This window comes from Echinops telfairi, unplaced genomic scaffold, assembly GCF_000313985.2.
Source record: "Echinops telfairi isolate 266 unplaced genomic scaffold, ASM31398v2 ScPeMD7_7429;HRSCAF=8467, whole genome shotgun sequence".
Classification (NCBI taxonomy): Eukaryota; Metazoa; Chordata; class Mammalia; order Afrosoricida; family Tenrecidae; genus Echinops; species Echinops telfairi.
The window spans coordinates 2117439-2140920 of NW_022111329.1; the positions used below are offsets into that span (position 1 = coordinate 2117439).

The 23482-nt window shown below is 40.6% G+C and overlaps 1 protein-coding gene across 5 annotated transcripts in view; it reads left to right on the top strand.

Moving 5' to 3' along the window:
- Positions 1–23482, top strand: part of NTRK2 (neurotrophic receptor tyrosine kinase 2) — a 514715-nt gene that overhangs the window by 80619 nt on the left and 410614 nt on the right. For all 5 annotated transcript variants that reach the window (XM_004715969.2, XM_004715970.3, XM_004715971.2 and 2 more), the window contains exons 9-10: positions 15586–15621; positions 18100–18200. In XM_004715969.2, coding sequence (XP_004716026.1) covers positions 15586–15621; positions 18100–18200 — 137 coding nt within the window. The remainder of the gene's footprint in view (positions 1–15585; positions 15622–18099; positions 18201–23482) is intronic.

The following is a 23482-nucleotide window of genomic DNA, read 5'->3' on the forward strand; positions in this document are numbered from 1 at the left end:
TGCCTCTGATTTGTGAGGTGGAGGACTTTGTGGACTGGTGTTGGGTTCATGGGTTAATGTTGGACTTGTGGGCTTGGGCAGCATTGGGTTGGGGTGTTTTCATGATGCACATTTTCTTTACATAAAACTCTCTCTTATACGTGAATTGCTATGGATTTGTTTCTCCAAAGTACCCAGACTAATATAGAGGGTGAGAGAAACAGAACTGTGAAGGCCCACGAGGCTAGGGCTGCCTGGAAGGCTTATGCATAGGACAGATGTGGTGCCTGCAAAGCCAACTTCTTTGAACAAGTAATGAGATTGCAGCCCTTTTCATTAGATAATAATTCTTCCTATTATCCAGGTATTTACTGAACAACTTTTTAAATGCATGAACTTCATTCAACTCAAAATCCAAACTTATTGCCATGGTATCAATTCTGGCTCCGTGTCCTAATAGGACAGAGTAGAGCTTCCCTTATGGATTTCAAAGACTAACTCTTTACAGGAATAGGTGGGGAGGGGGAAAAAAAGAGGAGCTGTTACCAAGGGCTCAAGTAGAAAGAAAATATTTTGGAAATGATGAAGGCAACAAATGTGCTTAACACAATGGATGGATGGATGGATAGATTGTGATGAGTTGTATGAGCCCCGAATAAAATGATTTATTAAAAAAAGAAGAAGAAAGAAAATCTCGTCTTTCTCCCTGAGAGAAGCTGCTGGGATTGAACTACAGACCTTGTGCTTAGCGGCCCATCATTTAACCCACCATGTGACCAAGGCTCCATAGTGTGTGCTCAAAATGTGATTTGAGTTATGTAAGTTGGTTTAAAGATAGCCCCTTAGGACCACACAAAATAAGCTCTGCTTGTGTGTTATCAAGACACCTTTGGCAGTTGTTGTCTTTGGCTTGAACTCTTCTTCTTAATCAGAAGTAGAGGTACAGGGCTATATTTTCTGTAGTAAAGCTGGAGACTACTGTGTTTTTTCCTCTGTGTTTTGGGGGAATAAGAGCTTTATAGTTAAACCCAGGGGACTCGGATTTTGGACAACTTCATTTTGTTTTTAAATAGACTAGTTGGAGATAATTGTGCTGTTGTTGTTAGTCGTTGTCAAAGATTTTAAGGGTGGATACAGAATGGTGCATGGAGTGATACCACAAGGTGATGGGGACCTTTTGCAACATAGACATGAACTTTGCCAGGTCCTGTAGCATCCTCGTGCTCATTGCCAGTTCACTGCTGTGCTATTGTGTGAAAGTGGAGCATTTTTACCTCGTTGATCACCCAGGTTTCCCCACTGTTAACATCATGTATGACCTTGGTACCTGGTGTCAAAACTAAGAACCTGGCATTGCTACATTACTATTATCTGAACTCCAGACTTCATTGCTTGACTTTCTCCAGCAACTGCTGTTGACACTGTTGGGGGAGGTGGGGGGGAGCTCAACTCAGGGCGTGGAGTGCGAAGGCCCCAGAAGTGGTCTGTGCACTTTGATAGTGCACAGTCCTGCAGACAACTATTGCGCATCTCTGCTAATTTAGACTAGGATTCTGATGCTGTTGGTAGAGGGAACTTCTCTCACTTATTTGGCCTCTTTTGTAATAACTATTTCTATTCATTTTAGTTTACTTAGAAATCAGAATAAATGTTTTTTTTTACCTAAAAAACAGAACTTGAAGTCTCTAAAATATCCCCTTTAAAATAATGAGACCCTTATCTCCCCTAAAGCAAAATTAACCACATTTTTAAGAAAGTTGTCCTCTTTTTTCCTTCTTAATTCAAGTAGTTATTTGTTTTTATTAGGCCTCCAATATAAAATATCTGCTTTTAGGAAAACATCCTCCCCTTTTTCTCTTTAAGTATTTATGCAAGGAACAGTTAAGGAGGGCTGCTAAAGGAGAGTGGAAATGAAAGGCACTTGGCCCAGGGTGATAATGGTTATAAATGGCCCTGGTGGGTCATAAACCAGTGTGGCCAATTAGAGACTGACCTCATCTGGCTTGCCTTGATAGACTTTTTGTTGGTATTTGTGAGAGTTATAGCCATGGCACCAAGACAGTGAACTTTCTTGGAATTACGTCCTTTCTTTACAAAAAGCAAAAGCAAACTGTTTGCCGCTGAGTCACTTCCAGCTCATGTGGACCCCATGGGTGTTCTGTTAGGGTTTTAATCATTGTTTGTTGTTGTTGTTGTTTGGAATTGAGTACATCACCAGGTCTTTCTTATGTGGTGCTTCTGTGCGGAACGCCAGCCTGTCATCGCAAAGCACTTTTTAAATGTCTTTACTCCCCAGGCTGCTGTCCACAAGGTCTGAAGTTCAAAAGTGCCAGGCGCTCCTCAAGAGAAAGACAAGGCTTTCTACTTTCCTAAAGTGCTATGTTCTAAGAAAAGCACAGGGGCAGTTTTACCTAGAGGGTCTCCATGAGTCAGACTTGGCTTGTGAGTTTGGTTTGGGTTTGATACTCCCTAGGGAGTCCACTTCAAAACTGGAACAATAAAATATCTCCCTGCTGCTTTAAAGGTACGTTCTAAGTTAAGGACAGCAGGACCAGAGGCAGGCCTTTGTAGTGATAGGTTGGAAATCAACATGTGACCTATTTGGACATGTTAGTTTTGATACATGACTATGTGGCGGTAACAGGGTGGTTATCAGTTGATTCTCTTAAAAGATTTCTTGAGGGCTTCTGGTGGAATTTCTCATAAATGTTTATTTTCAAGACCCGTTTTAAAGAACATTCTTCCTCTGTGTTTCATGTAAACATGGGGACAAATGTTTCCATTGTTCCTTACACAGGTGAGTCAAAAAGGAGTGCAACAAAATTATGGAACCCTTTATTTAAATAAAGTGTTTTATTTGAAATGTGAAGCTATTGTATCTTGACATAATCTGCATCTGGTTCTAGACACTTCTGGAGGTGCTGTTTTCAGCTCCTTAAACCTTCTTGAAAATTCTGTGCTCCTTGATTTATACACATCAAAATGCCAGTTTGGGCATTCTCAGTGGACTCTAACTGTATTCCTTTTAAATGTTCGCTGACTTTGGAAACCGAACATGAGTCTGGAGGGTAAGATAATTTCTATAGCGTGTATGGGGCTTCCCAGGGAAGTTCTTGTTGGAAAACCCTTAATACCCTTGAAGAATGTAAAGATGCACTATTGTGATGGGGAAAACGGCATTTCTCAATTTCCTTGGGGTTGTTTTGTGTCCTTTGAGAACATTTGATCAAGATTACCTCTTAGGGATACCCTAAATAGTTGTCCTACCTTCTGAGCTAACCTTTCTGCCTTCAATGTCATTGGCCCAGTAGATTCTGTCAAACACCGGTGCTGTGGTCGGGCCCCAATTTTAAGGGATCCTAGTGAGATGATGGCAAGGATCTTACTAAGCACACTCTTCTGCAGCCATCCCCCAACCACAGAGACAGGTTTGAACACATTTTGTGTGGAATCATGTTGTTCAGGCATGAACTGGAACCTTGGTAGCAATATGTTTTGGCTTGTCCATAGATGTAAATCTGTTGAACGCTTTGATAGTTGCAAGAGAAATTCCTTGTTAGGTACTTAAGTCCATGTAAGGATCTGATAGGTGCAAGGAAAATAAGCAAAAGCTCAGGTGAAGTTGGGACTCTAACCAGGGCCATTTTATTACTATTCAAGCACTTCAATATTGAAAAACATAAAGTTTTTAGCATCTTAATTTGCTGTTGTGGCATAACTCAGAAGGAGAAGAAGAAGCTGCTAACAACCATTAATAATCAGACATAGAATGTATGAAATATGAATCTTGGAAAATTGGAAATCATCAAAAATGAAATGGAATACTTTAAGTCTATATCCTAGGCTTTAGTGTACTGATCAGTACTAAAATAGTACTGATCATTTTGAATCAGATAATCATATAGCCTACTGTAATGAGAATGACAAATTAAAGAAAAATGGCATTGCATTCATTGTCAAGTAGAATATTTCTAGGTCTATCCTAAATAATAACACTATCAGTAATATGATAAAGTCCATATGCCTAGGAGGAAGACTAGCTAATACTACAATTAAAATTTATCCACCAAACACTAATGCCAAAGATGAAGAAAATTAATATTTTAACCAATTTCTGCAGGCTTACATTGATCAACTATGCAATCAAATGCATTGCTAATTACTGGTCATTGGAATGCAAAAGTTTCCCACAAAGAAGGTTTGGTAGGTACAAAAAATGGCATAGGTAGTAGAAATGAGGATGGAGATGCCACACTAGAATTTCGTAAGACCAAAGACCTAGTCATTTAATGGTAACTATATGTAAGGATTTTACCATATGAAATATTCAGGGATCCAAGAGACTATATCTGGGGGAATAAATGATAGAAAAATTCAATATCAACAGTCAGAACAAGGCTAGAGGCTGACAGAACAGATCATTATTGCTCAAAAGCAAGTTCAAGCTGAAGCTAAAGAAAATTAAAGCTAGCTTATGTGAGCCCTACTATGACCCGAGTACATCCCACTTGAATTTAGAGCCCATCTCAAGAACATGTTTGATGTACTGTGATCACTTTTGGTTGCAGCCACAGTCTTACTTGAGATATGCAATGCCTCATATAAAGTAAATATTAAAATTCTGGACTTGATTTAATTGCATATCTCCTCTCCTCTGTACCTCAGGCTAGTAGAGGGTGAATGATGGCATAGTATTGAAGTGTTCATTCATTTGTTGCCCTAGTGGAAGCTGGTAGCATCGGGGAAAGGCTGTATTTCCTTGAGACCTGGGGATGTTCAATGCTGATATATGGACTTTCTCCCCTGGATTCTGTCAAATTGAGAAAACAAAGATAATGATTTATTGTCTCAAGATTTATCAAGTGATTAATGATCACTGGAGGAATGTTTGGACTTAGTTGTCATGAAACTTTATTTTTCGAGGAATTAAAGGGATAGTTTTTAAAGACTTAGCTCTCTTAGAAAAAAAATGTTTTGAAAAAGATAATGGCAACATATGTGCAGATGTGCTTTGACACAATGGATATATGTATGGATTGTGATAAGAGCTGTAAGAGCTCCCAATAAAATAAATTTTAAAAAAAGACTTAGCTCTTAATGAACTTAACTTTGTGTGGAGAGATAATAAAGCACAAAGAGGAACTGTTTGGTCCTATGGGGTATTGGTTTTGTTCCAATTGGTTGACTTTGGTTGCCTGGGTCAGAAGGGCTTTAAACAGTCAAACTGAGGCTCTTTTGTCTTAATACATGCTTTTCAGACCTGTGGGTATGCTATCTCTTGAGAAAGGTCTGACTTCACTTAGGACACCGACTCTGATTTTACTTTGGACACCTGGTATAAATTTGGTGCAGCTCTGAAAAACAATGCTGGGAAAATGTCTGGGGTTACAGTGAGATTAGCCACAATTTATGGCTTGAATGTGAACATTTAAAAATGCCTTTAAGATTTTCAGCAAGTCTTCTCTCTCAGGCTTTTCTCCTGCTGTTTCCATGGCATGAGCACATGCATCTTTATTCCAGCTGGTGATTTGCAATCCTTCCTTAGTATCTAGGAATGTAGCTTTGTGCTACTGAGATGTCTCTGCCTTTCCAGGTTTTCCCCACAAACCGACGTGTTGGCATACCTCTAGTCCATAGGAAACACACATGATCCCCTGTCCTGACACCTCTGGAAGTGCAGGCCTGACCCAGGTGACACCTACACCTGGAAAACTGAGCCTCTCTGACGGTGCCTAATAGACATGGTGTGGGATGCTTGATAAATGCTCTTCTTTTCTTAGGTAGGCACTGCAAGGTAATGACGTGGCACTGAGAGGTAATGACGTTTTCTCACCTCTCTCGGGTGAGAATCTCTGCTCTGCTGCAGGAGTCTCCAAGTGGTACAAAGGGCTATGAACTTGACAATTAGCCCAAAGGTTGACAGTTTGAACCCACATAGAAGCACGTTGGAAGACAGTCTTGGCAATCTGCTTCCCAAGGCCATGGCCTTAAAAATCCCATGGACCACCTTTTTGCTATGCGTGTAACTCATGGGGTTACCAAGATTCAAAATCAACTCAGCAGCAATTATCAATGATAGCAGTCATTAGGAAGGAACTTCTGTCCTGGGCTTTTGTCTTAGCCTTGACTTTATCCTCTCTTAGTTGTGACCGATCTGCATGGTTGGCAGTTTGAAACCACAAGCAGCTCAGTGGGAGAAAGACTGGGCTTTCTAATCCCATAAATAGTTGCAGTCTCAGAAGCCCACAAGAGATCACTATGAGTCTGCATTGACTTGATGGCTGTGAGTATCTGATATAGGTCCCGGAAGTGTGTCATTGGGGAAAAAAACCAACCTCTACCGCTACCCCTAGAGTGTTGCTCTCTTTGTTTGTTTTGTACCCATGGTTAGAGATATTTGCATATTTAGCTATTTTTGTTTTCTGTATATTTTATTGAAAAATTGCCCTCCTTGATGCCCACTGAGGCCTTTTTGAGACCAGCAACATTTCTCAGTGAACCACACCCAGTGTTTCTCCAGCTTTAATGTGCATATGTCATCTGAACTTCCAGTATGAATGTACATTCTGATTCAGAGGCTCTGGAGAAGGGCCTAACCAATTACCATTGAGTAGATTCAGACTCATATGGTGATCCGAGGTGCATCAGAGCAGACCTGGACTACCGAAGGTGTTTAATGACTGATCCTTGGAAGTAGATAACCAGACTTTTCTTCTGGGTGGACTCAAAGCTCCAATATTTTGGTTAGCCACTGAGGGCATTAGTCTTTTGGACCACACACAGACCGTGGGGAAGGGTCCTAAGAGTCTGCATTTTATGGCAAGCTCTTAAATGACCCTGATGTTACTGGCCCATGAACCACAATTAGAGTAGCAAGGGTATTTGACCCTGTTAGGACTGTAGAGCCTGAGGGAGCCATGGGAAAGGAGATCGGGTCTGCATCATCATTATTTCACTGATTGTCCTCCAGGTTATCAAATAGTAACTTTGATACAATTATAGAATAAGTGGTGGAGGAAAGAGATGGGCTCTAAGAGAGTTTGAGGAACATGTGGCATGGATTCAAAAGATGGTTTAAGAAGATTGTCACTACCATGGAGATTTTGACTCATAGTGATCCTCTAGAACACAGTAGAATTGCCTCTGTGGGTTTCAGAGACTGGAGTAGAAAGATATCTTTCTCCTGAGGAGTGATTGGTAGATTCAAACTACTGACCTTGCAGTTAGTAGCCCAATGCATAACCCCTAAGGCACCAGGGTTCCCTTTAAGAAGGCTAGAGAGAGGGGATGTAACATAAGGAAAGCAATTAGTTGTAGGCACACCTAAAAGTACTGGGTTAGCTGAGGATTCTCTAGAGATCCTCCTATATCCTATTTAGCTTACTGGCCAAAAAAAAAACAAAACAACTTGTCTAAGACGAGATTGATCTGCCATGTGGCTGTCATTGGTATTTGATCCTTTTTATACAAAAGTCCTTCTATGAACATGTAGAGACTGAGTTGGAGGCTCAGAGCAAGATGGTCATCTTAAGCTGACTGTTAAGCAGGCGTTCCTGGCACAGAGAGGCCGTCACATTGAGATGACTCAGGATTGCCACCAGGAGGAAACATGGAGCCCTTTGTTGGGCTCATCGGAATAGCTATCGAAATTCTAAGAATTTTGCAAGTCAGGTATTCTTATAAATGTGACTATGTCAATGGTTTATGAGTAGCTTCTCTTATCTAACTAATTATCTTAATGATTTACTGCTTTAGGCTTGGAAGAACCTTAGTCAGGGCAGAAGCTGATATAAAGTGAGTATTCTTGGTACAAAGCTTCACATTCTCCAGGCAAAACATGTAGCGTATCTCCTTGGCCCACTCATTCAGGAAGTGTCACAGCTCAAGAATACTCATGCTCATAATCAGTGGGAGTTAGTGACTCAAGCTTCCTAATTCAGGCACAGTTGCTTCCTATGCAGAATCCACGTCAAGAACAAACTGTCACCATCGGAAGACTTTGCCTCACAGCATCTCACTCCATGTCGCGTGATCAGAAGATTCACGATACCTGGACTATTCTTGCACCACATAGAATCTCCCCAAACGGACAGATTTAGATTAGTTGTACTTCAGCCAGGTGATGTTGCGTAAGCTGTGGATTGCTCAACTCAAGATCAGCAGTTCAAACCAACCAGCTGCTCCATAGGAAAAAGGCGGGGCTCTCTGTTCCATAAAGTTTCACCAAGCCTCAGAAACCATCTTCTGACTATGAGTTGGAATCCACCCCGTGGTCGTGGGTTGGTGAGTAGCTCAGCTAGAGAACTTGGAGCAAGGAAATGTCTCAAAATGAATATCGGTGACTGTCTAAAGCTCATCAACAAGATGATGGACACAGACGCTACAACAGTGATCTCTAACCGAAGAACAGTTGTGGAGATGGCGCGGGACGGGCAGTTTTTCCTTCTGTTGTACAGACGGTCACTGTGCATGCCCCTTAGGCCTTCGGCCATTGTCTAGGATCCATTTCTTGCCCTGTGATGAAAGTAAGGAAAGTTCTACATACTTTTCTGCCTTAAATAACAGAATAGTATGATTTGACCCTATGCATATAATAATCATGATAATTAAGATTTATACTTAAATAGCTCTTTTTATCTCAGGAGTACTAATGTTAATTAATTATGCTTCCAGAAGCTCCTGAGAGTTGCCAAAGTGAATGCTATTATTCTCTCCTATCTTACGGAAGACGCCTTTGTTGCAGGAAAAGTGAGAACTCCCAGTGCTGTCTAGCAAATTAGTGTTTCAGCCAGAAAGGAAACCCAGATATCTGAACCGAGTGATTTCTGGCTCGGAGTTCAGCCTGCAGTGCAGGAAGGGATGAGGAACAGGACTTGCATATCAAAGGGCTCATCATGACGAGTTAGAAATCACTGTTAACAAAGCATAAACCCAACCCAAACCCGCTGCTATCAAATTAATTTTGACTCATTGTGACCCTGTATAGGAGCCCTGGTGGCATAATGGTTATGCATTGGATTGCTAACCACAAGGTCAGCAGTTCGAAACCACCAGCTTCTCTGAGGGAGAAAGAAGAACCTTTCTACTCCCTGAAGGAGCTAGTCTCTGAAATCCAAAATTGCAGTTCTACCCTGTCCTATTGGATTGCCATGAGTTGGAATCAACTCCTTCTACAGGGTTTCTAAAACTCTCGATCTTTACAGTAGACAGCTGGCAAACCAAGAATAATTCATTTGAAAAGAACAAGTATTTGGCTATTTATTTATTATCTGAATTGCTTTCACTTTTTTTTCTAGCTAGATTACTTACACAGTCTGTGAATAGAACAATAACCCCCTAGCCCTCAATTAGGGTACTGAAAAACAAAACACAGTTTTGAGTTAAGTCCAACTTATGGAGGCCCTGTATAGAGATTTCACAGTTTTGAATCTTTATGGAAGTGGCTAAGCTCATCTTTCTCCCACGGAGTACCTGGTGGGTTTCAGTCTTGAAGTTCAATAGTCCAATACTTATCTCTAACAGTGCCACCAGGGCTACTTAATTATAGCAAACACACAAAAAGAAATGCACTGCTGTGGGGTCAATTCTGACTCATATTCACCCCATAGGACAGAGTGGAACTGCCCCTCTGGGTTTATGAGGCTGTAAATCTTTATGAGAGCAGAATACATTATCTTTCTGGCACAGGCATATTGATGGGTTTAAACCATTGATCTCTTGGACAGCAGCCCACTGGGTAACTCACTACACCATCAGGATGCTTAATTAGGGTTCTAGAGCATTGTGATGCTATATAGGGTTTGTAAGATTGTAGGTCTTTATGGAAGCAGGCAGCGTCATCCTTTTCCAGTGGAGCAGCTGGTGGATTTGAACCACTGACTTTTCAGTTATCAGCCCAATGCCTATTCCACAGCATGACCAGGGCTCCTTAAATGAGATTAGAAGATGGGAATGAAGAGACTCTTATGAAATTACGATGATGTTAAAGTGCTCTGGTTTGAAGATGTTAGTAAAAAAACAAAAAAGATGATTTTACTCTCTGTTTTAGAAGTCTAAATACTGTAAAGGTCTGTCTCTGGGAGCTGCACACATCACACATTTCATAAAGAGCTTTTTGGGGAGTACATCTGTGCTTATTCTTCTCATTTGGATGGTTTCCAGTTATGTCTTGGACTTGGTGGTCCTGTTCCCATAGTTCCTGAGGATGTTCAATGTTGATACATGGATTATCTCCTGGACATGGTTGAATTGAGAAGACAGAGACCAAGTTATTTAAATAAGATTTATTGCATGTTTAATTTGCTAGCAGAGGAGTGTTTGGACTTAATTAGCATGAAGCTTAGGCAGTGAAGAGAAGGTTTTTAAAGACGGTGAGGGAGACTTTAGCTTTACGTTCCAAATGATTGGTTGAGTTCTGAGTAGTTCTCTACATGAGTTAGGTCAAGAACAAAGTAAATGTGAATGTAGCTCTTTAAAACTACTTCATAGAATTTGAACACCAGGCTAGCAGCCATTTGTACTTATCTCTGTCTGGTCTTCTTTTGGCTGGAGCTGAGTTGCAGCTTTTGCACGTGGAGGAAATGGAGACTTCAGTGGGTTCAATCGTGTTCCCAGGTTTCCAAATTGTATCTCATCGATTTCAGCATGTAGCTTGAGGGCTTGATGCCATCGCCTGCTGTCTAAAACAGACACTTCCTGGTTGGTGAGCATTATTAGGAGAGTGTCCAAAGAAGCATAATCTTTTCAAGTCCCCCCTATAAGCATATTGCTCAGCCTGGATGCTACTTACTTGTCAATGCATTGGTTTCTTAGGGCTGACATAACATACTGCCATGAACTGAGAGACTTTACACAGCAGAAATGTATTGCTTTGAAGTGATGATGGTTAAGAGTGTTGGCCAGATTGATTCTTCTGAAACTTTGTGGGAGATTCTGTTGAATGCTGTGGTAATGATTTTTTTAGAAGAATTAATACCAGACTAGTCCCAAGGAGTTGGAGATTAAAGATGTCCCCCAAACTTCTAATTCTTCCAAGATGCTCTTCTGCTCCATTCCCTCTGCCCCCACTCCTCCTTTGAGTCCATTTCCTCGTGTCCAAGTTTTGGATTCCCTGCACATCTCACAGAAACTCAGGAAACTTCGAGGAAATGTCTCATGTGATAGTGAGTGGTGTTTGATTCCAGGCTCTAAAATCGGGCAGAGGTCAAAAATGTCCTAACGTCACAGCAGGTGTTCTTGCTTCTACCAAAAGTCAGTCAGAAAAGAGGGGTATGGCTTTCCAGGTGAGGTGATGTGTACAGTGGTACCAGTATATATCCGAGGAAAACAAAGGGTGATGTCTTACATCACGATGCCTTCTATTAACGTGGAGTCAAAGATGCCCCCAAGGAAACAAAGGATGTGGCTTGATTCACACTGTCCATTAAGGCCAGATCTCAATCCCATCCCAATCCTATCCATTCTAGGAGTTCTGCTGGCTTAGTGGTTACCCATGGGGCTGTGGTCGGCAGTTCGAAAGCACCGGCTGCTTCTCAGGAGAATGGTGGGGCTTTCTAAGTCTGTGAAGAGTTATGTTCATGGAAACCTACAGGCACAGTTCTACCCTGCCTTAAAGGGTTGCCATCAATTGACTCCATGGCAATGAGTTTGGTTTTGGCTTAATCTTGCCCATTAGAATAATAAAGAAGGCTCCCCCAAATGGGATGATATCCACAAACATATAGAATCCAAAATTATAATATAACACATAAGGAATTCTGACTTGGAGGGCCATATTAATTAACTGTAATTCGGATGCCTATCTCAAAGCTTCTAGAAGCTCCAGGTGTGCCTTGGCATGCAGCTGCAGGGTCTGATAGCACCCATCCTCTGTCTTCCTGTCTCTGTGTGCCATCCGTCCTTTCCCAAGAACACCAGTCACGTCAGATTAAGAGCTATCCTACACCAGTATGGCTATCAGAAAGTCTGCCTTCCACCAGGGTCATAGTCACTGGTTCAGGATTAGGGCTTCAACAGAAGGGGGCACAATTCAATCCATACTAGTTTTAGCTTCGGTTTCTTTTCGGTTTTGACCCGCTGACCATGCAGATTTCAGTGCAATGTGTAATCACTATGTCATGAGGGCTCCTACTCCTTAGTCCTTCTTAGTATATACTAAGATGTACTTCTTAGTATATCTCAGAGCATCCTAAAGTCAGCATTCTCTAACAGTACAGAAGGACAACCAGGGCCTCAAGCATACCAATGACCTTGAAGATGGTGTAGGACCTGGACACCTTTTGTCTGTTCAACATAGAGTCTCCGTGAGTTGAAGCAGATTGAGCAGCAACATCACCGACCACAGTATTAGCCAGTGTCCAGAATGAACGTGTTTACACCAGCCAAAAAGAAAGACTTCATTTACTCAGAATGTAGACTTAACAAATATCTAGTACTGTAAAAAAAAAAAAAGAAATAAGAAAACGATGTAGACTTAAAATGGCAGGCGATTTTCAAAATTAGATCCTTGCCAGAAGTATAAAACAAAGGGGTAGGTTTTCATTTTTTTCTCTTTTAATGTCTGCCTTTAAAATGATGTTAATAGCTACCACTTTATTGGAGTGGAAACATCATGGGAGATTTTGCTTGACTGAGAAGTTGCTGGAAGCAAAATACTATTCTTGATGAGCTAGAGGAATGTGATCTTAATTTTTCATAAACTCTTGATCTGTGCATCTTCCCATGCACCAAGTTTCATACATTCATACATTGTAAGAGACATTTCTTTACTGAAAAATACAGTTTCCTAGGGAGAGAGGAGAGAGAAAAAATGGCAAAAGAACAACAACCACAACAAATATGCAAAATGAAACCCCTCCGTTACTGTTTCTCCCTCAGGAACTTTCAGCAAGGTACAGAACCTGTTCTGAATTTGGCTTTACCTGACAGATCAAAGTGTACAGCTAGAAATGAAATCAGGAAAATGTAGTGCTTTTTAGAAAGCTTAGATTGGCTTCTTATCTTGGCTGGTGAACTCGGTAGGGAAAGCATGCATTGACTTGATTCACTTGTCTGCAGTGTGCCCGTCTTCTAGATTAAGGGTGTGCTGAATAGTCACCGTAAGTTCTCAGTTTTCCATACATGATACTCAATATGCTGGAGGAATCCCAGGTTCGTGCTTCTTCCTTGGAGCTTTGTGTGTGTGATGTATTTGCATGTCTGTCATTTGTGATGAGGATGAATAAATCTGTATGTTACTTATATTCACCAAGTCCATTTAAATATGTGAATTGGACACTCTGGCTCTGAATCCTGAGCCCTTCCACTTTCATAAGGGCTTGCCATTGTCAAAGTGACTTTGGGGACAACTAGCACATGTTCAGAGCCCAGGGCGTGAGAACAATCGAGGGCACCATCCACACTCTGGTTTTAGCATGGAAATGTTAACCCTGGGCAAACTGTGTTTCTGAGTGTTTTCCAGTTTTCAAAGAGAATGTCCAATATCTCAGAGGTCCCCCTCATTTCCAGGCAAACAGGGGAGTTAGTCATCCTGTAGTACAAATGAAGGCCCATGTCCTATGTCCAAAACTTTTACAAGTTAAAAACCAAGGTAATGAGCTGTTAGATAACATCGGATCTATTCTATGTTATCTAATGTATGTTTAGAAAGATCTAGAAGGCTGTTTGAGATTAGAGTCTTCAGATTCTTGCAGTTCCATTCCAGAACACTGGAGTTTGAATGGAAATGGTCTCTGGTCATAGCCCCTGCCCCTGGCACAGTTCTGTACCATGAGATGGCACACAGGTGTGGAAGTGGACATGCCAGCCTCTCTGGCTTAACTCAGGCCTTATCTTTGCCCTTGAGACCTGGGCCATGGATGTTCAGACTCTTATGATCTGCTTTTAAGTTGACTGATCCAAGGGGCAAGAACTGGCCAGGCTTAGAAGTGGGTTTGAGCCACTTGGGGGAGAGGATTCTGGGGACCTAGGGACCTGGAGGGAGGTATAAAAGTGAGGCGTGGACTCAAAATGGTTATGTCTCTTTGCAAGAGTTGGAATAAATCCATTTTGGGGTCTTTGGAGCGCTGATCACTGAACAATCTGAGGAACCCCGTGTTTACTTGGGGTTATAGACCCTTTCCTTCAGCAGGCGTTGTAAGTCCCGACAGCGAGGGGATATCATGTGGGACTTTGCACAGGGAAAGCATTTCAGAGGATGCCCCAGGGCTGCTGCTGAGGCTTGATGATGCTTCAGTTGCTGAATTACCCCTTCAAAGGGCTGGGTGGTCTGTAGGGTTCTTCTGAGCGCATCACCTCAGTTACAAGTAATCCTGACTACACAACTAACATAGGAAAATTCAGCCTGCTTTGAATTGGAGTCGGGGACCCTTGGCTTTACATCAATGGCAGCAGTACCATCAGATAGTTCAGATAGTGTCATTCACAAGAGAACACGGGGTGGACAGTGCCCCCTGGAGGTGTGCCCAGCGGTTGCAGTCACCCAGGAGTCACAGTACACAGCCATTCGTTTACCTTTCTCCTTCCAAAAAGGGGTATTTTTCTAGCTGAAATGTGGGAAGATTCTTATCTGAACATGAGGGCCACTTTCATTTGGTTTTTACCTTGATTATCCACTAGGGAAAAAATGAGCAGAAAATTGGTTTCATTTCACTTTAAATGGGATTTTCTGCAATGGGCTTAGAAGTTACGTGAAAACTGAGGAACCTCTATAGTTCACAAGTTTGAATTTTTCACCTGGTACATGAGGGCGGACTGAACCAGTAGCATTGGAAATTCATCTTTCAGTCACTTAAATATTATATCAAAATTTAATTGTATTTCCAAATAGACTTTCAGATAGAGACGAAGCTCATTCTTATTCGAAGATATATAGCATCTTATTTATTTGGTCACCAATTCTTTCTGATACTGAGTTATTTCTTATTTTTTGAATGCCTTTGTCATGGAAATGCAGTAATAAAACAGAATCTTCTGGTCGTCTTGATAACTGCAGGGTAATCTTTCCAATTAGGTTGATATATTTAACATGTCTGTCTGACAAACACGTACTTATAGTCACTTAGACATAAACATTTACAATAAAGAAGGACATTTTCTTTGCAGGGTGTTGTTAGGGTACGAATAGGCTTTATTCAGCCTCAGAATACCCCTGAAGACTTAAGTGGACATCAAAATTGTGTTATTGAGATATCCCCATTATCATGGGTGGTTACTGCTGTTTTCATGATTGCAAAGGAACCTGGCAAAGCAGAGTTTGAAAGTAACTTTCAAATCATCAAGAGAATAACAAAAATGGTACATAAATTATTATCTGCACTGTTCATAATTCATTGATTCCTTAAAGAATTTCCAGTTGAAGTAGTTCATGATTTCTCTTGTCTTCTTTTCATATTTTGGAAGAATGAAGGGTTGGGGAACTGAAAAGGGGAGCAAAATGTACATGAAACAAATAAAGAATTTCATATTTTATGTATTTTTCCTGTAAAGCAGTTTATTTGATTATAAAGTCTTTAGAGTATGTTTACGTCCTTTTAGTTGATATAGGGTAGTAAATTTTAAACTCCAAATGCATATTTAATGAATCTTTGCTTTGTTTTTATTTTTTAGGGGCAAACCCAAATTATCCTGATGTACTTTATGACGGTAGCTATGATATTTCCTTAATTTTCTATTTTTTTCAAAATGTTTGTTTAAAATGCAATAAATCGACTAAAGGGGAACCATTTAGCTCAGTTAAGTATACACTTCAAGCATTACATTTGCCAAAATAATATTTCAAAAAAATCATTCAATATTGATGATCGTTTTCCCTTGATATTTAACAGTGCCTGTAAATAGTGCTTTCTCTCTCCTGCTCTGTTCTTGGAAGTAGTAAATCCATTCTGCTGTAACAGACATTTTGTTTCCATAATTGGGAACTAATTACCTGTTTAAAAGCTATGACTAGGAAGAGAAAGGACTTGCAGCAGTCTGAATATCTCTTGCTGTGATAGTAAACCTAATTCAAATCTGTTTCGTGTGTACTATGGGAAGTCTGGCTTACACACCCAAACTTCCAAGATAGGGCACACTCTGGGTCGGTTAACCCCACAGCCATCTCAGGGACCCAGGCTTCTGTCACTTCCCTCTGCTGCCTATTGCCACAGCTTCGTGGGAGCCTGGTTTCTCTTAGGGCTGTAAGGTCCTGTCAGCAGAGGGCTCCAACCATTCCTATTGATGGAAGAAAGGACGAACTAATTAATGCATCCCAGAAAAAAAAGAAAACAAAACCCTGTTTGTATTCCATTCAAGATTCAATTAAGCAATAGTCCATTCTCTTTTCTATTACTGATTGGAGAGTGGATTAACCGTTAACTGGTTAATCCTTAACTAACTTAACTAACTTAACCAACTTAACCTATCCCTGAAGGTGCACTCAACTTTCCCTGAACTGGATGGTTTCTTTGGGGCAAGAGTGACATTTGAACAAAATAAAGTTTTTTAGGAACATGAACTGGGAGATGCCAAAAAGCTTATTGCTTTAGCTTTGCACCAAATATCTAATCATTACCTTATGATTTTGATTGAATGTCAGAGATTGATTTCTTTCTAGATAATTCATGAACAGGAGGTTACTCCTTGTGGAAGTGGTGCTAAATTTCCAGACATACTGTCTTCATATTTAAGGTTGTTTAAAAAACAGGTTCATCAAGATACATATATATGCAGTATTCTACATTTATACTCTATACTTGATACATTTAGATATAAATATTTACATAAATGATTCTGTTCTATGTCACATGTGTGTGTATTTAATGTAAATGAATTATAAATGGGAAATTACAACACTTTTACCTGTTTCATGCAGGTTAAGCTATATTTCTCTCAAGCTATTGGTTTGGATAACTTTTTGCAGGCTGTTTTTGCAATTTTATTCTATCCATCCTTATTTGATTTGGAAGAGGAATATCTCAAATTATGTCACAAGAGGGACATAAGCTTGAATTGTGATTTTACATTTTAAAATTATGTTTTAAACCCCTTCCTAATGTCTTCAGATCCTATTTTGGATCTTTGGGTCAAAATTTCATGCTGTTAGATTATTGATATTTTTAATTATTTCAGTTTCATAAATGGCTGATATTCATAAAGAATATACAAATGACTATTAGCACTTGACTCACTTGACTTGAAATTAATATGTTTTAAGACATTCAAGATGAAAATGGGGAGATTAGGGTTTGAGAGTTAAAGATGAAATAGCAAAATTAGGTTCTTGTTCAGCTACTTTCATTCACATTCAGAGGAACACTATACTAATAAAAAAATACATTAATTACCCTGAGGCCAACCTCATAATTTGGTTTAGAAAAGTTCACATGGGGCTAAATTAATAAGTTAGTCTGTTGAAGATGGAAAAGAAGGCACTTTTCTACTTGAGATTTTATATATATACTGTAACATCATCTGCCATGTTTACCAAGAATGTTGTGAGACAATTTGCACATATTACTAGTAAAACTGGCTACCAACCAAAATATTTCCCTGCATATAAATAATTCTGGAACTAGAGTATTAATAATTCAGAACTATAGAAATTTCATATGTAAACCAAAGTTCTGTGTTTGTTCTGAATTCACACTCCAGTATGAGTATCTGCCTCTCATCCAAATTAGATATGCCTTCCCAGGGAATCAGGATGGCTGATTGTATGCCTGGATTCATGTATAGGCTCTGTCTTCCCACTCTTATGGGACCTTTGAGCTCTCATGTAACTGTCCCAGAATGACATTCTTTATCTGTAAAACTGTACAACCCTATCACTCTTAGATGATTGATTCCCTTTGGCATTTATTTTAAAAATTAACAATTATATATATACTCATATATACACTGGAAAAACTGTGAGGCTTGATTTGGAATGCTGATGTAAGTATCTCAGTTGGATAAAATGGTTGGGTTTCTGCCCACCCACCACTAGAGTGGGTTGATTTTAGGCAGCCAAACCATGGTCTTCAGAGGATTAGGATCTTTGAGATTTATCTTGTTTTACTTTGTGTCTTGCTGTGGTTCTGTAGTTTTGTGTTGATTAGCAACCTAATGACAATATCATGGCTTCTTCTCTTTCTTCAATGTCAGATTATGGCACTGCAGCAAATGACATTGGGGATACCACAAACAGAACTAGTGGAAGCCCTCCCACAGATGTGGCTGACAAGGCTGGTCGGGAACATCTCTCGGTGAGTGCGATAAGTACATGTTTCTCAGCTGGGTTCTGAGGCAGCTGGCTGCTTCAATGTAGGAAGAATGGAGCTGCTTCATTGCTTATCCTTCAGCAAGAGGTTTTTAATAGTCAGGTGTAAATAGCTCACTAAAAATGGAAGCAATTTATCTATATGCTTAAGTGATTTAAGGTGCTTACTGTCCTTTCCTTTCATGTGTCACATTCATTGTAAATGTTCCAACCACTTAAAAGAGCAAACATGCCTCTTTGAAGACTAAGGTGCAAGTATAGTGTTTTCAGCCACCTCACGTGCATGTGAAAGCTGGACATGAATAGGAAGACCAGAGGATTGTTGTCTTTGAATTGGGGCATTGGGGAAGAATGTTTAAAGTACCATGGACTGCCTGCTAGAAGAATATACAAATCTATCTTGGAGGAAATACAGCCAAAATACTCCTTAAAGACAAGGGTGGCAAGGCAGACATGTTATCAGGAGAGACCAGTCCTTAGAAAAGGACATCATGCTTGGAAAAGTAGAGGGTCTTAGCAATAGAGGAAGACTTCCAAGGAGATGGATTGACAAAAGAGCTGCCACAATGGAGTCTCACATAGTACTTGTGAGGATGGAGAGGACCAGGCTGCCTTTTATCCCCTACGGACATTTGCTGTGAGTAGGAACCCAGTAATAACAGCATTTCAAATGTGATGTCCTTCAAGGGATTATCACCAGAAGAGCAAGAAACCAGCTCTTGTTCACGGCCACATATAATTGTTCTTATTTTGCACACTTTCACAAGCTTTCCACCTCAGATTTTTAAAGAAAGGTTTATCTGTTTAATGTAAGAAATCCATCATGTTCTGGAAGGCACAGGGCGTAGGCTGGTGTAAAAATACAAATGAAACTCAAGCTCTCCCTTGCCCTTTAGAAGCTTCTACTTCTGAGATAGGATTGTGTTTGTTAGTTGCTGTGATGTGGACTCTGACATGTGGTGATCATATATATTCCATAGCAAAACATTGCCAGAGTCTAAACCGCTTTCACAATTATTGGCCTGTCTGAATTCATTGCTACAGCTCTTATATCTTCCAACCTAAGAGTTTTGTCTTTAGCATTATATGGGACAGTGCTTTGTTGTGATCCATCAGATTTTCGTTGGCTGATTTGGGGAGTTAATCCTTTCTTCATAGTCTATCTCATTCTGAAAGCTCCAGGGAAACCTGTCAGCATAGATAACTACTAGTATAGCAGTGTCATACCTTCCAGATTACAAAAACTTGCAAGCCAAAAACATTAGAACAAACTTACAGGTGGATGAAGATGTGACTATGAGTATCTAAATTATAAATGGGAAATGACCAATGAAATGAGAAAGAGAGAGAGAGAGAGGTGTTTTATTCCTTCTAGCTCAGGGACACCTTTGTAGTCAGGTGGTATTTTATTTATTTATTTAACTTATGACTGTGAATTGAGTGAAGGTTTACAGATCAAATCTCTTGCCTTCCAGTCAACATTCATACCTGTTTTGTTCACATCATTGTTTGTAATCCCAACAATGTAATATCCCTTATTACATTTCCATTTCCATTCCTCCTCCCTGCCTAAGCCTTTCTGCATTCTGAGTTTTATCTTTGGGTAAATGTTGCCCTTTTCCTCTCAAAGGGCTGATTGTTCTATGGATTACGTACCTGCCTAGTGTTTTTTGTTTACCTTAGATGTCTATCAATTGTTCAGTTGAAAAATGAGCCACTGAGGTGAGTTCAGTTCCACGTCTAAAGGGCAACAAAGGGCTATGGTCTTGGGGGTTCCACAAATCTCTATTCCATCAGTAAGCTTAGTCATTTTTATGAATTTGAGTTTTTATATGATTAGGTACCCCAAAACAGCCAGAAAAAAGCTCAGTTGGGCAGAGCTTTCATAGTACACGTTGTTCCTGATAGGCAAGGATTAAGCAACTTGCTCTGAGTTAGTGCACACAGTGGCATCACCAGAGAAGGTTCTCTCTGGTCACAGTACATTTTTTTGTAAAATTAATTTTGCTTCAGCCTCATTTTTTTGTGATGGCCAATTTAAGAGAACTGTGTGTGGCTGTGAAATTTTGTTTCCCACTCGGAAAAAAATGCTGCAGAAAGTGTTGTGATGTGGAACACAGCTTACAAAGACAGAGCTATGGGAAAAAACTCAAGTGTATAATTGGTTTTCTCATTTCAAAAAAGGTGAAATTTCAATTGATGACAAACCCTGTTCTGGACCTCCGTCAACTTCATGAATGGATGAAAATGTTGACTCATAGTGCATTTGGAGTTTGTTCCACCAGGTCAGAGTGTTAATCAAGCTTTCTGTTTAGATGTTCTGAAAAGATAGCGTGACAGTGTGCCACAAAAATGGCCTGATTTGTGGCAGATGGGGAACTGGTTTTGCCACCACAATGCACCTGCTCATGCAGCCATCTCAGTGTACCAGTTTTGGGCAAAATTACAGCATGCCTATTTGCTCCACACACCCTACTCTCCTGACCTTGCTCAGTGTGACTTTGTTTTGGTTCCTTAAATGAAGAGGGATGTGAAAGGACAGCGATTGGATGACATAGAAGAGGTGAAAAAAAAACAACAACGAGGGAGGTGCTGTCAGTCATCCAAACAGAAGAGTTTGAAAAACATTTCCAAGAACAGAATCACAGATTTGACAAATATTTAGTGTAATGGAGAGTACTTTGACGGTAATAAGTTTTAAAAAAATTATATACATAACGTTGAGAAAAAGCCATTTTTAGGGGGTATTCCCTCATACATATCTCATGTGATTATTTTCAGATTGGTTGGTAGTAGTAGATTTTCCCCCCTGGTCTTTGGGTTTTGGAGGCCAAGGATGATGTGGCCCATTTGCCCATTAGACTAATTGCTTCCGTGCATATTTTATTTTTTTATATGTTTTGCTGTGGACAGGGAGAAACCAATAGTTGTGATATAGATGGCCACTCACAAGCTTTTAAGATCTAGGGGCTACTTACCAAAGCAGGACCTGGAACATTATGTAGTCCACTAGGTAAATTCCAAGTGACTTTGATGTTTACTGAGACTGATCTGAGCCCCCAGGTCCAGAATCCTCAAGATGTTTGTCTATGGACAAGGATGTTTTATAAATTTCCCTGGTGCCATTTTAAATGACTTGTGCAGGATGGTTGGCAGTTGGATGCATAAGAATGAGGAATGGGCATTTTGGTGTGTGAACTGGGCTTTGCATCTGTGGGAAACAAAGAAGGCAGCAGTGCTTGGTTGGAGGGTAAAGTATGTGAAGGGCAGCAGAAGGTGAGATTGGAGAAACAGGTGTGAACAGCTCCTTAAGGTTTGAAACAGTCCAAAGTGTGTTTTGTATTATTGTTGTATAGTGAGGAGCCATCTAAGAGAAAGTCTTTGAACGTTAAGTTGCATGAACACATATATATTTGTAATAGGGCTAGTCTGTGAGGAGCTCAGGTCCAAATCCCAGGAGGCTTCCTTGATTCATCCCCCACCCCTTTACATCTCATAGCTAGATGATCATCTTATTCTGTAAGCTCTGAATACATCTAAATTCCAAATCCATCTCTAGCTCTCTTTCTACATTTTCACGGTAGCACCCTGAGCCAAGGATTGGCAAATCCTGGTTTAGAGAATCAAACTTTTCCAGAGATAAGTATACTGGACTGAGAAACAGGAATGGAAGGAGGCACATAGTCCTGCTAACATCCTTGTTTCTAAAATATTAGTATGCATGTGGAGTGGCATGGGGGCACTGGGATTCAGTGGTGTAATTCTCATCATCCATGCTGGAAACCCAGATTTGAGTCTCAGCCGATGTATCTCATGTGCAGCCATGAGCTGTCTTTCAGGGGAGGTACAGGTGATGTTATAAGGCTGAACAGATTTCATAATAGCTTCCAGAATAAGACAGACTAGGAAGAAAGACCTGGCCATCTACTTCTGAAGATTAGTCAAGGAAATCGAAATGTGCCATAATGGTCCTACCCATGACATGTCATGGAGAGGATACAGGATCGGGCAATGCTTGTTCTGTTGTGTGAGGTGTTGCTGTGAGGTGGGGTCAACTTGATGGCAGCTAACAGCAATAACAACCTGGTGCAAGCAGCATCATGCCTTAGTCAGCAACAATGGCAGTATTTTCACTTGTATTTCACAGTATTTTCACATTTTCACTTGTACCTCTGTCACTTCGGGATGCACATGTGTCTGCATTTACTCTGTGTGTGTCGCCACTTCTTGGAATGTCACTTTAAGCTTTAAACGAATTTGTATTGGCCCAGGACAGACACACAGACAAAGGTACATACCGTGAGTGTAAAGTACGAGCTCTCACAACTCGACTCACCCCATGTCCTTGAGCACTGCCTCCTTCCAGCTCATCACTCCAAGGGCATCCTGACCTCCCTAAGCAATAACAAAGCCAAAGAACAAACCCACCACCATCGAGCGGAGTTGATTCTGACTCCTGAGGACCTGCTAGCACAGAGTAGCACCTCCTCGTGGGGTTGCCAAGGCTGAAATTCGCGTCTTTCTCTCACGGAGCAGCTGGTGTTCTCCAACGGAGCCCAACACTGACCCTATGGCTCCTCCATGTCTCCTTCACAGAAATGATCCCCAAAGCAGCCTCTGTCCTCACTGCCCCGGCGATGCTGACTCACAGGGACCCTGGAGGCCAGGGTGAGCATCCCCTGTGTATTTCTAGGATCGTACCAATTCAGGGAAGCAGAACGCCTTGTCTTTCCTCCCTGGAGTGGCTGGTGGTTTCAACTGCTGACCTTGCCATGAACTAAATTTAAAAAAAAATTTTAATCATTTTATTGACAGCTTATACATCTCTTATCACAATCCATACATCCATCCATTGTGTCAAGCACATTTGTGCATATGTTGCCGCATCTTTTTCAAAACATTTTCTTTCTACTTGAGCCCTTGGTATCAGCCCCTCATGGGAAAAATAAATGTTTTTATTGGAACTAATTTTCAAGTGACACCACAGTAAAGAGGACAGTGTAATGAACCCCCCGCCGCTCAGACATTATCAGTATTTTGCCACAAAAGCGTCCTGGCTTCTCTCTCTTAAGCATATGAATTGTTTGAGCTTCACCTTGCGCTTCCTCATTTGTAAAGTAGGACTGATAATGTATTAGTCTGGGTACTTTAGGGAAACAAATCCACAGTAACTCATGTATAAGAGAGAGCTTTATGTAAAGGTTAAGTGTGCATCAAGAAAACATCCCAACCCAGTGCTGCCCAAGCCCACAAGTCCAACATTAACCC